The following is a 15,818-nucleotide window of genomic DNA, read 5'->3' on the forward strand; positions in this document are numbered from 1 at the left end:
GTTGTGCCGGAAATGAAGGAAGTCACGTGACCACAACCACCCATCAACCGGTGCTGCGGTGCCCGGAAAGGGGCCTCCCCGGAATGAAATCAGGGTATTAGATTGTGGAATGATCTGGAGGTTGATATTAAAAATGCCAAAACTATGTACATATTCAAGAGGATGATAAAAAAATTTTTTTTTTTTTAAATATTAAGTATAATGTGAGTTCATAAAAATTGTTTACAGTTGATCTTATATTTTAGCTAAGTTTTTTTTTATTATTTTTTACTTTTTTATTTTTTTATAAATTCATCTTGCTTTTGTATAGTAATTTTGTTTGGAATATATTTTGGGGACAAGGGGCAGATATTATAAGAATTCATTCTTCTGCTGCCTTTCATTTTATTTCGGTGATTGTATATCTTTTTTCTTTTCTTTAAATTGTATTATATTTGTTGTTTGGATGAAATGAAATGGATGAATAAAACATACATACATACATACATACAAAACTAATCCATAACATAAATCAGTGACAACTTATAAAACATCTGTTTAAAGTCACACCTTCAGGCAGTTTATTTTGGCTACCTGATGCAAGCAAGATTTGTTAAACTATGGGAACTATTCAATTGATTTTCAAAGTATTTTTTGTGCATTTTAAAGTCACAAGTACTAGACCCAAAGTCGTGATTTAAATTCATAATTATCAAGTTAATAAAGCAAATGTATGGGTTTTAAAGTCGTTTCATGACTTAGAAAGCAAAAATTATTTCGTTGGTGGAGATTCTCCGTCATCCACGACATGGTAAATTCAACAAAGTTCGAGACAAAAACTGGACTTTGTTTGTAACAGAAGACGTTTCGCTTCTCATCCGAGAAGCTTTCTCAATTCAAAGAGCAGTGAGTGTGGGGTTAAAGTTATAAAGCTGAGATAAGATACATACATATGCAGATTGACCTATCACACCTCACACTAGGGGTTCGTTAAGGTCTCTGTTAATCTAATTCACAGATGAGAAGTGAAACGTCTTCTGTTACAAATAAAGTCCAGCTGTTTTTGTCTTGAACTTTTTTGAAAAATTATTTCATCTTCATCTACTTCTACCATTTATCCGTAGTTAGATCTCAGAGTCAACAGGTCCCAAAAAGAAACTCAGACATCCTTCTCCGCAGTGACACTTTATAGCTTGTCTTTGGGGACTCCAAGGTGTTCCCAGGCCAATTCATTCAACATTTATTTGGTTAATCCCATTGAGCCTCGGGGACTCATTTACAAGAGAGACCTGAATAATCAATCAATCAATAATCAATAATACCTCCAGTGTTTTCTGGGTCTTTCTCGGGGCCTCCTAACAGTGGGACGTGCTCAGAAAACCTCTAGGCATCCTAATCAGATGTCTGAACCTCCTAACTGAATCCTTTCGATGCAGAGGAGCAGCGGATCCACTCCAGGCTCCCCCTGGATGATGGAGCTCCTCGCCTTATCTCTCATATCTCCTATCCGCCTCAGTGCAGACTGAATTTGGCCAAAGGACCTTGTCTTACTCCTCTCCAGTAACCTGGAACACCTTGCAAAAAGCTCTGAAGTCGTCGACTTTGACCTCTCTAAGGGATTTTAAACAACTGTTATAGGTTCATCGCAAAAATCAGTGCAATCCTGGTTTTGGTATTTTATATTGTTTTGTTTTATTTAATTTATTTTCATTTTCTATGCTTTTATACGATTGTCTATTGTTATTTATCTCATTTGTGTTCTTTGTTTACAATGGGTCTCTCTTGTAAATGAGTCCCTTGACTCAATGAGACTAACCAGTATAAATAAAGGTTGAATGAATCTCTAAGGCTGACCCTGTGAAGGAAGCCCGCCACTTGTATCTGGGATCTCCTTCTTTCTGTCATGATCCAAAAAGACTAACTCAGCTTCCTGACACCCCCCCCCCCCCCCCCCCCCCCCCCCCCCCCCTTAAAAACTGCTCTGGGACATTTATTTATTTTTATGAATAGTTTATGAACTCGGTCACTTTAACAGCCTACAAGCTCACTCTACTGTTTTATTGCATTATATTTTGCACTACTGTTATGATCAACTCGTCCTGTCTATTCTGGTAATTCTGGTATTGTCATTTCCACTTAATCACCTCATCAGTACATAACTGTGACTCTATATAGAACCGGTATGCACACCTTCACTTTACTAAGTTTCTCAGGTTTATACTTTATATTGCACTATTGTTTACTCTGGCCTTGCACATCCATTATCTACCTCTCATCACGTTATTGTCTTCAGTCAGCGTCCCTTTGTCTCCTGTTAGTCACTATTGAGCACGTTGCATCAGAGGTCCTGCTGCTGTTCACTTTTATATTTTTTATATAATTAGTTGTGTTAGTTTATTTTTGCTAATGTTGTTGTTTGCTGCAACTTGAGTAGGAGTGTAACGCAATTTCAATTTCTATGTATGTCCTGTACATATGCAGAATTGACAATAAAATCAATCAATCAATCAAACCTCATGACCATCGGTGAGTGTTGGACCGAAGACAGACCAGTAAACTGAGAGTTTTGTCTTTTGATTCAGCTCTTTCTTCATGACAGATTGAAGCAATGTCCTCATTACTGAGGGCAAGGCCCCAGTTCGTCAATCTCCCACTCCATCCTACCACCACTTATGAACAAGACACCTTAAACTCCTCCACCTGAGGCAAAGTCTACACATAGGGGACAATCCTCCTGTTTTTGGTCAAGAGCTATGGCGTCTGGAACTGACTCTTGTTCCAGCTCCTTCACACTCAGCTGTGAACCACCCCAGTGAACGCTAAAGGTCTTGGCCTGAAGAAGCCAGCAGAATCACAGCCTCCATATAAAGCAGAAATGAGACCCTGAGGATCCCAAACCAGACACAGTCTTCTCCCCGACTACACCTCAAGGTCCTGTCCATGAATACCACAAACAGGGTGGGATCAATCAAAAGTCTACACATGACACTGGAGTTGTTTCATCCCAGGAGATTAATTAAAAAAATATTTCACAGTACATTTTTAAGACAATAAATACAAAATCCTTTAAATAAAAAGTATGTTGGATCTTTACCTGAATGTTGCTCGTTACTGAGTGATATGACAGACACGTTATACTAATAATAAACATGTTTATTATATTTCCTCATTTTCAAATCAGTTGTTAACTTTTAAAAATCAAAGCATTCACAGGATTCCCTTGCATCATTTATGTTTGCTTGTTTTAAAGTCTATAAACCAACAGTGCATGGTTTTGTGTCAGCATGTTCACTGTTTTTATCCTTTCTCACTGCATGTTAATAAAGTCCATGGGTCTCTTCATCAATAGCGTCACCTCCAGTTCCTGCCTTTCACTAAAGAACTGGGCCTTGCCCTCTTGACTGTGGATGGGATGGGGTAGATGGAGGCCCAGTTTGCTGAAGAAAGAAGAAAAGATAAATTCAAGAGACAAGGAGAGCACAGGGGAGACGTTAAGTGTTTGAGGAGGGTGTTACGAGCTGAATGAAACAGAAATCAAAGCTCAGGTCACAATGACAACATTTGATTAAAGTGAATGTCTAGAGAGCTGAGCTCTTGGTCTGAACTGTCATCAAGGGAACACAAATTAAAAATAAAAGGCTTTTCTTACTATTTTGTGGTCCGCAGGTCGAGGAAATTCTCTTTCACATCCAGGAAGACATCTGTTGCTTTAGTGTCTGGTAGTTTTATTTTCACCTGAGTGACGATCATGGTTCAACATATTATTAAAGATTAACTTTCTCAGATTACTAAAATCTGCACACAGACCACTTTGAGCTTAGCCTCAAACATCTCAAAGTGGGTGATAAAAAATATATATATAGAGATGTTCGTTAAATTACCAGCATGGCCTCACAGCACATTGAGGATGGGTCCTTCCTGTTTAAGCCCAAGAACAGATCCTCAGTTCCCACATTCTGCTTCAGGATAATTTCATATCTGCACAAAAACAACACATCGTGGACAAAAAACTGCTCTTTATCTTGTCACAAATTAAAAAAAAGTTGTATTTTCCCTTTTTTATTTAGCTCGTCAAGGGCCTGTAATCGTTTAGGTCTGCATATCATGTTTGTCTTACTCAGGTTGTGGTCGTGGGTCTGTCAGATCGTCATACTGAGAGCCCTCAGCCACCTCTTCCTCACTCCAGATATCTTTGCTGCTCCTTTTTGTGTAGGCACTTGATGCTTAAACAATAATACACATCATCAGCGTGTGTCTTATTTTAAGCAAATATGTATTAAAGAAACAAAAGTAAGTACAGTACCTTCTGTATTTCTTTTGGGTGGGGGGCCAATATGTCCAGGACCCATATGTGCACCGGGGGTTACACTCTGTTAAAATGCAACTTTTTACATTTAAAAATGGCACAATGCAACTATAAACAATTAACCAAATAATGCTGTTTTTTAAATTCCTACATTAACCTATTAGTTAGTGTAAATCTTACTTTGCAGTCGTCGTCTTCCTCCTCCTGTTGATTGGATAACAGTGCAGACAGAGCCTGAAGGCTCTGAACGGATGAAACTCCGAGACACTCCATTTTAATTAATTAACAAAACGTCACAACCGCCTCAAAACTGCAGCAAGCGCGAGTAAGATGCAAATAAAACTTTACAACTTAGCGAGAGAATATCACCCGGACTTTCACAACAGCAATCTCCGAGCTATCATTTAAGCTAGCATTGTGACTGCTGATGTTGACATTTTCCGTCGCCGTGGAGACGGAGGCGTTCGTGTTGCCGTGGCAACCAGAAACGTCGAAAATAATACGGTTGTGGTTATTCATTCATTCATTCAGTCATTCGTTCAACCTTTATTTAAACAGATAAATCACATCGAGCCTCAAAGACTCATTTACAAGTGAGACCTGTTTGGACAGACAAAAAAAGTGGTAAACTGGACACATGTAGGAGTTCATACATTATATATCATTTTATCATAAATGGAGTGTGGTCAAATTAAAAGTAACACTGATTTTTTTTTTTTTTTAACTTAAACAAAAAATTTAAAAGGTTGAATAAATGAAAAAAACAACAACCCCTAATTAGACCTAATTTATTCAAAAACCAAGGGCGGTCTGACCGTTTTGTAGGTACTCTAAAGTGAATAAAACCGGTCTCGTTCACGTAAATTCAGCTATTGTACATTAATAGTCTAATATTACAATATAAAATGATTGTTTTTCTTAATCAAAGTGTTTAAACAGAGGCGGCCTCTGTCCCTTCACGGCCACTGTAGAGAACGTTCGGCCTCCGGGAGTCAAGCCCCTTCGCGGCCACCGTAGCGAATGTATGGCCTTAGAGAAACTCGCTCAAGGTGACGGAGTGCGCCATGTCGGGAGCTCTGCGTTTGTTTCCATTCGCCGTTTTCGCTGCCGGTGAAGGCGAAGACAAGGCTGCGGACTCTTTAAGCCTGGACGAACTGTCCTTGTACACCGCTCCCCAGCACAACTTTCGGTATGTGGAGCCTGAAGCGGGTCAGATGGAGGAGAGCGTCGCCACCCTCCGGAAGTTAGCGGAGCCATGCACGGCTTGGTGTCAGGGCGCCTACGGCAAAATTGAACCCAAAGTTCAGAAAGTCGTCCAGTTTGGAAACGACACCTACAGTTATCTGCAGAACCCTCCGAAGGACTTTTACCCTCGGGCAGGAATCATCGGCTTCGCCGGACTCCTCGGACTGTTTCTGGCCAGAGGCTCCAGGGTGAAGAAAGTCCTGTACCCGGCGGGCTTCGTGGCCGTCGGCGCCTCCTTGTACTACCCGGAGCAGGCAGCCGCCATGGCCAAGTCAGCCGGAGAATGCGTGTACGAGTCCGCGGTGAAGAGCTACGCTTCTGTGGAAAAGATCCTGAACTCTCAAAGCAAAGACGGCAAAAAGCCCGGAAGTAAACCGTAAATTTGTCGGTTTAACTTGTTTACACTGAGCTGTAACTAACCAGCAGCTTCCGGTCACGTCCCTGGACAAGCTTTAAAATCTATGCACTCAAGTTTTACTTGTACCCCGGGCTGAAACTTGAATTCATTTCTTCTGATCTGAATGTATATTTATGTAGAATAAATGTCAGAGTTAAAACTTTTCTCGTTCTCTGCTCTGTAAAACATTCGTCTTAGACCAATTAGAGAAGTGAAACAAAAACTTTGCAGCGGTTAAGTTGAAATTTTGAGTTAGAATTTAATTTGCGCCGTGGTTAAACATTATATCAGACTTTTAAAACAGTCTTAACTGGAATATTAAGCGATTAATCTTTAAAATCAAGCATAGTATCCCAAATAATTTAATAACTGCAGCAACAACAGTGCCTGTAACAGAGAAATAAACACAGCGTATTTGTTTAACATCTTTATTCATCTTAGCCAAACAAAGAAGGGGAAAGCACAAAAATTAAATATGAATGACTGAAGAAGTCTCAGAGCAGCACGAGCTTCTCATTCAGGGCAATCTGTGCTTGGGTCAGGTTAGACAGGTAGGTCACCATCAACAGGTCCTGCAGGAACAAGACGAGCGTTTGTGTTTATGTGACAGGAACAGTGACGCACGAGGAAGAGTTCAATATCAGCACAGCATTACAAAGAAACCAACCAGAGAGATTTGTATTTAAACTTAAATGTGTGAATGCAGAGTGCTGAAATTACTGATGAAATTTGTTGAAGCTAAAGCTGATCTGTTAAAGCTTAAAGTAGCAGAATGAGAGTAAAACTAAAAGGAGCAAACCACCTGGCAACGTTAGTAAAACACTAGTTAAATGTACCAAAGCTAGCTTAAAAACCATAAGTAGCAAAACGCTAGCGAAAGAGTTAAATTGGCTAAAAGCAATCAAGTTTGAGGTAAAAGTAGTAGAGCCGTAGCTGGGCCGAAAGGAACATAAATCATGTATTTGTATGAGAAAAATATTTGCAAATCAAATTACAAAAAAAAACAAAAGCCAGAGCGCTCGTCTCTCGAATGTACTGAATGTTTTGTTCGATTTAAATTAGCACACAAAAAAAGGAGTGGTTAGATTGGACATAAACAATGTGAATGCTGAACCATCAAAACTCTGATAACTTCTATCAACTGAACATTATAAACAAACACAGTTGGGCGGTATAATGCAAGCTGGAAAAGTGATAACAGCAAACAATTTGTGAGTACATCCAGTTATCTTAATGTCATATTCAAGGGCAGTGCACATTTTATTTACATGGTTTTGAGGATTACTTACGTTGATGTTGGAATTGAGCATGTTTTCAAAGTCCTTGGCTGAGATGGTTGGCACTTTGTTGACCAGATCCATGAGAAAACGACCCACGCTATTATCTGCGGTCACCTTCCCAGACTGAGACAAACCAAACAGCGTTAAGTGTTTAAATCAGTTTTCAAAGTTCACTAAACAAGCAGGAAGGAAATTAACTAGGCCTGTCACGATAACAAATTTTGCCGGTCGATTAATTGTCTCAGAAATTATTGTGATAAACGATAATATTGTTTGAAATTTGACAATTTGTAATTGTTGTCAAATTTAAGAAGAAATGTTGGTTAATTTGTTTTGAGTGTAGTATCTTTTTTGACCACCAGCAGAATAAGACTGAACCGAAGGATGGAGAGGGAGGGAGCGAGCAGCGTGTCTCTTTAATAAAAATGGGAGGGAGGCCCCTTGACGTGACATGGGCTGTCTCTCCTTTTTTTTGGTTCTCAAAATGGCGGCCGCTCAGTGTGGTCTGAGCTCTTTAGCGTAGCGTTTTTCACACAAAGCTTTTAATGAAAAATCAGTAAACAAGTTCTCAGCTTCTTTTTGCAGAGAAAAACAACTTTTTACACAGAGGCACGGGTTTCAACCGTGAATTTTGGAGCTTCAACAAGACGGAGGTTTGTTTCCTGAGGTCGGCCTGTTAGCTTAGCTCGTAGCCTAGCTTTTCAGCTTAGCTGCTTTTAACGATCCAGAAACACAATTTTGGATGGTTAAAACAGATTTTAAATAGTAAAGAGAAAGGGAGGGGTCAGTGAAGAGCACCAGAGTTGAGTCTTTAGTCATCCAGTGTCTTCAGTAGAAAGAGAGAGACACGATGAAACGATAAAGCCGATAAATGAAAACGAGGTAGAGAATTTTCATTTATCATGCGATTAATTGATTTATTGCTTATCGTGACAGGCCTAGCAATAAAACCAGTGCACTGTACATATGAAGGGTCAAGCTCAGCTCTCATACTCACCACCACATCCTCAATGTATGCAAGCACTGTGGTCAGCATGTCCTGTACCCTGGCTGCAGCGCCGCCCACCTGAGACAGGTCAGAGGTCAGGCCCTTGGTACGAGTGGAAGCCAGACGTGTCCTCTGCAGAAGATCCACTAAAACACAAAAGACCAAGCATGTAGTACAGTTATAATTAAACAGATGTTCATCACACAGGCTTTTCAAACATTAAATGTTTCGATTCAAAGAGCTCCTTTCGTTGTATTCTTACCGCCTATCCTCTCGGTGTCATAGTAGATGTACTTGACCGTCAGTGGAGTGAACATGACACCAACTGTTTTTCCTGGTACACCCATCTGAGCACTGAGGGAGACACAGACACGTTCAGAAGGTCATTCTCAGTCTGCAGACGATCACACACGAATCCGTTGGCAGACGGTCGGATCGGACAACCTGACGTAGGCGCGGATGTTCATTTTGCCACTCTGCAGCGCCGAGTCCACCGTCAGGTGAATGGGGTTGGAGGCCTCGCGGCTGTAGTACTCGTGGATGAGCACAGAGTGTTCGGTGATGTCAAAGCCTGTGGCGTACCTGTCGGGGAAAGGTGTGAGTTTATTTAGGAATGTTGGCTCCCTCCAATAAAATTCTTAAAATGACATATTTAACGAGCCGACGCACCACCCAATGATGACCTCTGTGGGCGACACCCTCTTGTGAAGCTCATACATGTTCTTGGCAAACTCCATGTCCACAGCGACCTGTCGTCACGAAGAATGTTATATTTGTAAGCTCACATCTTCACAAAACTTTTATTCTTGTACAGAATGTTGGGATTTATAGTTTAAGTTCATATATTAGAATTTACGCCATTTTACGTTAAAAAAAAAGTTTTGACACCCGTTAAAAACAAAAAATAAACACCGCAAACATTTTAAAACCGTTTTAACATTTTGCTCGTTTTGTTCAGACATTTAGTCTTGTTCTGAGCGTCAAATTAATATTTCAAGCCTTTATTTCTTGTTATTTTGAAGAATGTGGCTTACAAATAACGAAAAAACAAAAATTTGGTATCAGACAATTAGAATAGTCCACGGCCAACTTTTGGTACCTCTGGCAGTGTGAGCAGGAGCCAAGTCCTGCTGAAAAACTACATCATCTCCATAACGCTTGTGAGCAGAAGGAAGCATGAAGTCTCTAACATGTCCTGCTAGATGCTGCGTTCACCGTGGACCTCAGAAAACCCGGTGGACCAGCATCAGCAGAGGACATGGACCCAAACCATCAATGACTGTGGAAACATCAGTCTGAACTTCAAGCATCGTGGATTCTGGGCCTCTCCACTCTTCCTCCAGACTTTGGGACCTTGATTTCCCAATGACATAAAAAATTTACTTTCATCTGAAAAGAGGACATTGGACCACTGAGCAACAGTCCAGGTCTTTGTCTCCTCAGCAGGTAAGATGCCTCTGACATCGTCTATGGTTCAGGAGTGGCTCGACTTGAGGAATGGGACATTTGCAGCTCATGTCTAGGCGTTTTGGTGTGACACCAGGAGTTACAATATTAAATCTCTCGAGTTCTATCTTATTTTCTGAGACACTGAATTTGGGCTTGTCGTCATCAATAAGCCATAATGATCTAAATTACAAGAAAGGCTTGAAATGTTACATGCATGTTAGGCTGATTGGTGACTAAGTTGTTCGTAGGTAAGGGTGAGAGAGTGAATGATTGTCTCGCTTGTTTCTATGTCGCCCTGTGATGGACTTGCAACCTGTCCAGGGCATCCCCCACCTGTTGCACAGTGATTGATGGATACTGGCACTAGTGACCCCGTGAACCTAAAGGGTAAAGATAATGGATGGACTGTTCGGCTTCTTTTAGCCTCAACTCAGCTAAAGCTTAGACAGCAAATTAAAGCAAAGTCATTTCGGAGGAGGTACTCGACATCCACTAGTCCAGGGTTAATTCAACTAGTGGTCCAGGGGCCAAACCAGGCCCATGGGTGGGCTGAGTTCGACCCAACAACTGGTTCATTTAGAAATGAAACGAGATTTAAAATCACAAAACAAACTTACTTAATAAAAAATAACTGTTGGATGTCCAACCCCAGAGCTCTTAGCTTTCAGTAACTGTGGCCCACTGAGCAATTTAGTGGAATAGCCCTGCACCAGTGGTGGGATGTAACCAAGTACAAATACTTCATTACTGTACTTAAGTACATTTTTCATGTATCTGTACTTTACTTAAGTAGAGTTAAATGTGGGTACTTTATACTTTTACTCCACTACATTTTACACCAAGTATCTGTACTTTCTACTACACTACATTTCTATAACATGTTGCATTACAAGTTACATTCATGTTGCAGCTTTTTGATTTGTTACTTTGAAAGTAACCAATGGTGAGAGGGGAGCTGGTCCATTGAATCACTGCAAAGTGGGCAGGTAACGTTAGGCCCGCCTTCAAGAAGAGCTGAGCCAATGGTGTATATTCTAGTATATATATATGTCACTGAGCTGGGTGCACCCGCAGCACCACTAACACACCCAAAATGTATTCCACCGCAAGAGTCAGCCAGAAGATACGCTCCACCCATGGCCTTATTGAAAGACTGCTCATTACAACAGGACAGATTCTCTCTCCCAAAAGAGCCAGACTGGACTCAAAAATCTTTGAAAATCAACTTCTTCTGAACTTGAACAAGAAATTCTTGCTGCAATATTAAAATTTGTCAGTTCATAGGATGTTAGGAGACAAAAGATGTCTCTAAATGTCTCGACACTCAGGTCCAAGTTTTAAAAATGGTGTCAGGAAGTTAAAATATTGTTCACTATTGACCCATTACAAGGTTGAATACACAGTATTTTAACTAGTGTTGATGACAAACTGGAGTTGAAATATCAGTGGAAATGATCAGAGCCTGTTCCTTTGTTAGTTGTGTCTAATGCTCCTTTTGTTCAGGCAGACAACTTTTACTTAAATGTGTTTACTGCAGTTAAAATGACACATTGGTTTTGCTTTGTGTTAAATAGAAACTTTCAAAGGTAAAATCATTCCTCTTTCTTATTTTGATTAATGACATTTAACTCTGTATGTCATCCCTGAAATTCTGCTGCACAGAATCACAAGTCCAAGTGTGAACTGTGTCAGAGTAAACACGATAAAAACATGTATTATCCGCAGCATCGTTCATTAAAATGGAACAACACTATTAATGCATTACAGAAAATATACATATGGTATGCAGACTTAAAGATATGTAGACCATTGCATTAGATAATACATTCAACAAGTACTTTTACTTTTAATACTTAAGTATTTTAAAAGCAAGTACTTATTTACTTTTACTTAAGTAAAAATGTTAATGTGGTACTTCTACTTTTCCTAGAGTACTTGTTTGTCTGTTTATTTGTACTTTTACTTAAGTACAGTGTTTGAATACTTTCTCCACCACTGGCCTGCACTAGTCTATTTCTTTAATCGCCATTTTTAACTTTTACAACACTGTAAACAGTTGTTACATCACATTCTGTAGTACTAGCTTAAAACAATACTTGACACGTGTAGCCTATGTTTTGTTTCTGTTATTACTTCACCAGCTGTCCCACTTTTTATTTGTTAAAATAGTTTTAGGCGGATAGTGCTTGCTGCATTGTTGTCAGTGTAGCTCCAGCTTCTAAGTCTACTTGCAGACATGCGTCAGGTAAGTGTCCACTTGCCTCATCTTCAGACTCATTGTGGGGAACAGAGAAGCAGTTGGTCACGTCGATAGAATGCTTGTCAACAGTGCCTAAAAGAGACAAATGTTAGAAATGAGTGATCCGATGAATTGACGTTAGAAACAGCTGTCACCGCTCCGGGTTCGTATCAGGCTAAAAACTAAGCCAACGTGCGTTAGCAGGCGAGCTAACGCTACTAGCCACATCCTGTCAGCATCTTAATCACGAGGGTTCGTGTCCGCTCCAAGGACAGACATGTCAGCTTTCTGCTTACCCAACAGGGTTCCGATCACTCGACTCGCTCCCTCATTCCTTCGCTCGTACGAGTCACAGATAGAAGCGAGAACGACGGGGTGAATTTTCACCACTGGCCCGAACACCGACATCTTGGAGAAAGAGGCTGGAACAACGTCCGCGGTGAAAACCTGCACCGCCACCTGGAGGCGGGCGGGAGAACTGCAGGGGAGCTATTTTTATTGATGTCTTTATAGGACTGCCAAGTTTCAAAAGATGATATGACGGACTGAATGGGCATAAAGCAGAAGAAAAAATAGTACTTTTAAAGCCAATATTTAACGTTGTTTCCACAAAGGGTGAGAAAATGCAACAAATGATCCATTGCAAAAATAAAAAAGAACTACAATCTGTGTCACTTTTGCTGTTTTGAGTTTAAGGATAGTGTTTTGCTTCTTTTAATTTGCCTTTTATTACATTCTATTTTGATCTAGCCTTTAATATGTTTGGCTTTCATGTAGTGTTACCACTGTGCTTGCTCAGTACTGTGACGAAGTGAAGATTCAACGAGTCTGCCGCTTCCTTAGATAGAGAACTTTACTAATTGGCTTTTTATGAATGTGAATGTTTCTGGTCAGTGCCCTGAGACAACTTTGTTGTAAATTGGCGCTATATAAATAAAATGAATTGAGTGTCTTGCTATTTTAACTAACCCTTTGTTACTTTTAGCTAGTTTTATATTCTTTTAGATGTTTGTTTTTATTAGTTAGCCTTCTCATACATTTAGCTTTTAGCAAACTTTTGGATAGTTTTAGTTAATGTTTTTCTAGCCTTAGCTATTGCTACCTTCAACTAGCTTTCAGTTTTTCAACTAGCTTTTTGCTACTTTTCACTAAGCATGCTACTTTTAGCTATAGTGTTGTGCTCCTATCTAGCTTTTGCTACTCTTAGCCTATTACTAACATGCTCTTTTCAGTGTTTTGCACCTTTTAGCTGCCCTTTGCTTGTTTAAGCATTTGGCTATCATTTTCTTACTTTTAATTAGCCTTTTGTCTTTTCTGGCTATAATTTTCTGCTAGCTTATAGCTAACCATTGCTACATTTAGCTTTCAGCAATTGTTTTGCATCTTTTAGCTGGCCTTTGCTAGTTAAGCTTATGGCCATTTTACTACTTTTAATTAGCCTTTTGTCTTTTCTGGCTAGTCTTCTGCTACTTTTAGCTTATAGTTAACCATTGCTACATTTAGCTTTCAGCAAGTGTTTTGCATCTTTTAGCTGGCCTTTGCTAGTTAAGCTTATGGCCATTTTCCTACTTTTAATTAGCCTTTTGTCTTTTCTGGCTATAGTTTTCTGCAACTTGTAGCTTATAGCTAACCATTGCTACATTTAGCTTTCAGCAAGTGTTTTGCTCCTTTTAGCTTGCCTATGATATGTTACATATCATAGGCATGTCATATGTGACATTTTGCCACATTTACAGTTAGCGTTTTGTTACTTTTTGTTAGTGTTTTGCTTTTTTTTTTAAAGCTTTTAATGAAATTACAACTTCATCACCTCTCAGCACACTACATTTTTGTGAAAATTAAATTCTGTCATTTTAAATAGACATGACGCTGCTTTAACAAACAATAAAAAGACAATATATTTCTGTTTCCCTGCAGGAAGTAAAAGGGTTATTGCAGCTCTGATGAAATCACAGCTCATGAACATGTTTGCTCAGGCTCTTAAAAATAATTCCTAATCAATTTAATTTTTTTTTTTAGTTCCAAATACAGTTCCTATATAGGAGCTACTTGTGTTTTGAGCCTGTATTTTCAGTTTTCTCAGTCCCTGTGCGCGCCTGCAGATCGATGCTGTGTCTCGGAGGAGGATGTGGACCGTGCCCCCCCCCCCCCCGCCCCCCGTGTGATGTGATCACGTGACCCTTGCAGGGTCGACAGGGGCCGGCCTGATGACAGCATTCTCCGCCGCTCGGAGCCTCCACACCTGACCGCCTCCATCAGACGCGCAGATGATGGAGCCCTGCGCGCCGCCGGCTCATCCTGTTGCCACCATTTCGCTCTTCCGCCGCGCGACGCATCTTCCTCTGACGCCTCGACGCAACAACTCCACTCCAAATACAAATGCGCTTTTAAAAAAAAACTTGACCGTTCGGCGGGCGCGCTATGATCTTATCGTTGAGGTGCGTTTTGTTTTATAATAATAATAATAATAATAATAATAATAAAGGAGCAACAGAGTGAACTGGATGCTGCCTTGGTTGCTGAAGACCAGAAATGGGTGCCATCTCAAGGTTGCCAGAACCGGTTCGTGCGTGGACCAGATTTTCGCTTTTCTTGTGGTAAACCATCAGCTGGATCCGGATCTTAATCACGCCAGAAGTTGCAACACTGAGCAGGTAGGATTTAGTTTTCCTCTGCTGTGTTACTGACCCAGCATCGGAGCTGTTTTTGGTTTCTGTACCCACAGACAGACCCTCCATAATAAACAGAGGCTATTTCTGATCCATCCATCATGCGTAGTGCGTCATCTCGGTTGCCTCAGTGTCTCTGCTCCTGCGTCCTTCAGCCACTCATCCAAACGGAGCCAGATCTGTAGAGGACCCTGGACTCCATTTTACTGTGCAAATATTTCAGGAACACCATGCCTCACTGTGCATATTTAACTCAGAGTGCTCCATGGGACTTATGTAAGACATCTCAGCAGGCAGGCAGTTTAAATCCAACACATTTAAAACAGCAGTAACTGCACTTACACAACACACACTCACAAGCAAAGACCACACACACACACACACACACACACACACATACACACACACACACACACACACACGCAGCCCAAGGCGTTTTGTGAATAGCTTAATTAAAGTGTCTCTAATGTGCAGCTGTGCTCCAAGATTAGGTTGTCTTCCAAGGAAAAGACGTTTATTCTGCCATGTTTGATTTATAAAAGGACATTTTCTCACTGAGTGCTGAATGACTGCTGCATGCTAAAGAGGAAAAACTAATATGATGAAGGTAAAGCTATAAAACATAGAACTAAAATTAGCAACAACAACAAAAAAAGCTAAAAGTTCAAATGAGTGAAACAAACACTAAAAGCTAACACTAGTAAAACTATAAATTAAAGCCGTAAAAAGGAGTCACAAATTTCAACCAGTAAAACGCTAAAAGTACTCAAACATCAGCTAAGCAAAATATTTGCTGAACTGTAGAATTAAAGATACACATATAAACATTAAATAAAGCTAAACGCAGAACAACAAACAAAACTGTATCTAAAGACTAAAACTAACAAAAGAGTAGCTCAAAGCTAAAATCACCATAACAGTAGCTAAAAACAAAAGCAAATAAAACAATAGCTAAATCCTAATATTAAAAAAGCAATCGCTAAATGCTAAAACTAATGGAAGAAAAAGCTTAAACAAATAATCATCTATACAGCTAACACTAGTAGAACAGTAGCTAAAAGCTAAATTTAGCAGAACATGAACTAAAAGCTAAACTTAGGTGAACAGTAGCTAAAAGCTAAATTTAGTTCAACATAGCTAAAAGCTAAAACAAAATAAACATTAAATACAATTAACATCAGTAGAAGAAAACCTCAATTTTGCAGAACATTAGCTAAACTAAGCTAAAAACTAAACTTAGTTGAACGGTAGCTCAAAGCTAAAACA

At 39.9% G+C, this 15,818-nt stretch overlaps 4 protein-coding genes across 4 annotated transcripts in view; 2 read left to right on the forward strand and 2 right to left on the reverse strand.

Moving 5' to 3' along the window:
- Positions 1-3,228: 3,228 nt before the first annotated feature.
- dnaaf6 (dynein axonemal assembly factor 6) lies at positions 3,229-4,558 on the reverse strand. Its single transcript, XM_037681911.1, has 6 exons — positions 4,466-4,558; positions 4,283-4,349; positions 4,097-4,202; positions 3,861-3,957; positions 3,629-3,714; positions 3,229-3,416 (listed from the first exon to the last, which is right to left on the reverse strand). Exons 1-6 carry the CDS (start codon positions 4,556-4,558, stop codon positions 3,287-3,289), a joined length of 579 nt encoding a protein of 192 aa, XP_037537839.1. The 3' UTR covers positions 3,229-3,286.
- A 738-nt stretch (positions 4,559-5,296) lies between these two features.
- On the forward strand, positions 5,297-6,104 carry apooa (apolipoprotein O, a). The gene has a single exon (XM_037681912.1). It carries the CDS (start codon positions 5,350-5,352, stop codon positions 5,908-5,910), a length of 561 nt encoding a protein of 186 aa, XP_037537840.1. The 5' UTR covers positions 5,297-5,349; the 3' UTR covers positions 5,911-6,104.
- A 237-nt stretch (positions 6,105-6,341) lies between these two features.
- Positions 6,342-12,306, reverse strand: eif3f (eukaryotic translation initiation factor 3, subunit F). The gene is made up of 8 exons (XM_037681914.1): positions 12,180-12,306; positions 11,906-11,976; positions 8,865-8,944; positions 8,640-8,777; positions 8,458-8,549; positions 8,205-8,341; positions 7,217-7,330; positions 6,342-6,499 (listed from the first exon to the last, which is right to left on the reverse strand). Exons 1-8 carry the CDS (start codon positions 12,289-12,291, stop codon positions 6,422-6,424), a joined length of 822 nt encoding a protein of 273 aa, XP_037537842.1. The 5' UTR covers positions 12,292-12,306; the 3' UTR covers positions 6,342-6,421.
- Positions 12,307-14,352: 2,046 nt separating this feature from the next.
- The window catches only part of kcnj9 (potassium inwardly rectifying channel subfamily J member 9), an 18,486-nt gene continuing 17,020 nt past the window's right edge, over positions 14,353-15,818 (forward strand). Inside the window, exon 1 of the mRNA XM_037682410.1 lies at positions 14,353-14,537. The gene's annotated coding sequence lies outside the window, so the exon portion shown is untranslated. The remainder of the gene's footprint in view (positions 14,538-15,818) is intronic.

Source organism: Nematolebias whitei, chromosome 9, assembly GCF_014905685.2.
Source record: "Nematolebias whitei isolate Nwh7 chromosome 9, NemWhi1, whole genome shotgun sequence".
Lineage (NCBI taxonomy): Eukaryota > Metazoa > Chordata > Actinopteri > Cyprinodontiformes > Rivulidae > Nematolebias > Nematolebias whitei.

What these genes read in the sequence shown, in the direction of transcription:
- dnaaf6 (XM_037681911.1), bottom strand. Translation starts at nt 4,558, where the DNA reads ATGGAGTGTCTCGGAGTTTCATCCGTTCAGAGCCTTCAGGCTCTGTCT. An exon ending in TGTGCTGTGAGGCCATGCTG is followed by an intron (nt 3,715 to 3,860) that starts GTAATTTAACGA and finishes ATCGTCACTCAG; the next exon opens with GTGAAAATAAAACTACCAGA. An exon ending in GACCTGCGGACCACAAAATA is followed by an intron (nt 3,417 to 3,628) that starts GTAAGAAAAGCC and finishes TTCTTTCTTCAG; the next exon opens with CAAACTGGGCCTCCATCTAC.
- apooa (XM_037681912.1), top strand. Translation starts at nt 5,350, where the DNA reads ATGTCGGGAGCTCTGCGTTTGTTTCCATTCGCCGTTTTCGCTGCCGGT.
- eif3f (XM_037681914.1), bottom strand. Translation starts at nt 12,291, where the DNA reads ATGTCGGTGTTCGGGCCAGTGGTGAAAATTCACCCCGTCGTTCTCGCT. An exon ending in ACAATGAGTCTGAAGATGAG is followed by an intron (nt 8,945 to 11,905) that starts GCAAGTGGACAC and finishes TCGTGACGACAG; the next exon opens with GTCGCTGTGGACATGGAGTT. An exon ending in TGCTCAATTCCAACATCAAC is followed by an intron (nt 6,500 to 7,216) that starts GTAAGTAATCCT and finishes TTGTTCCTGCAG; the next exon opens with GACCTGTTGATGGTGACCTA.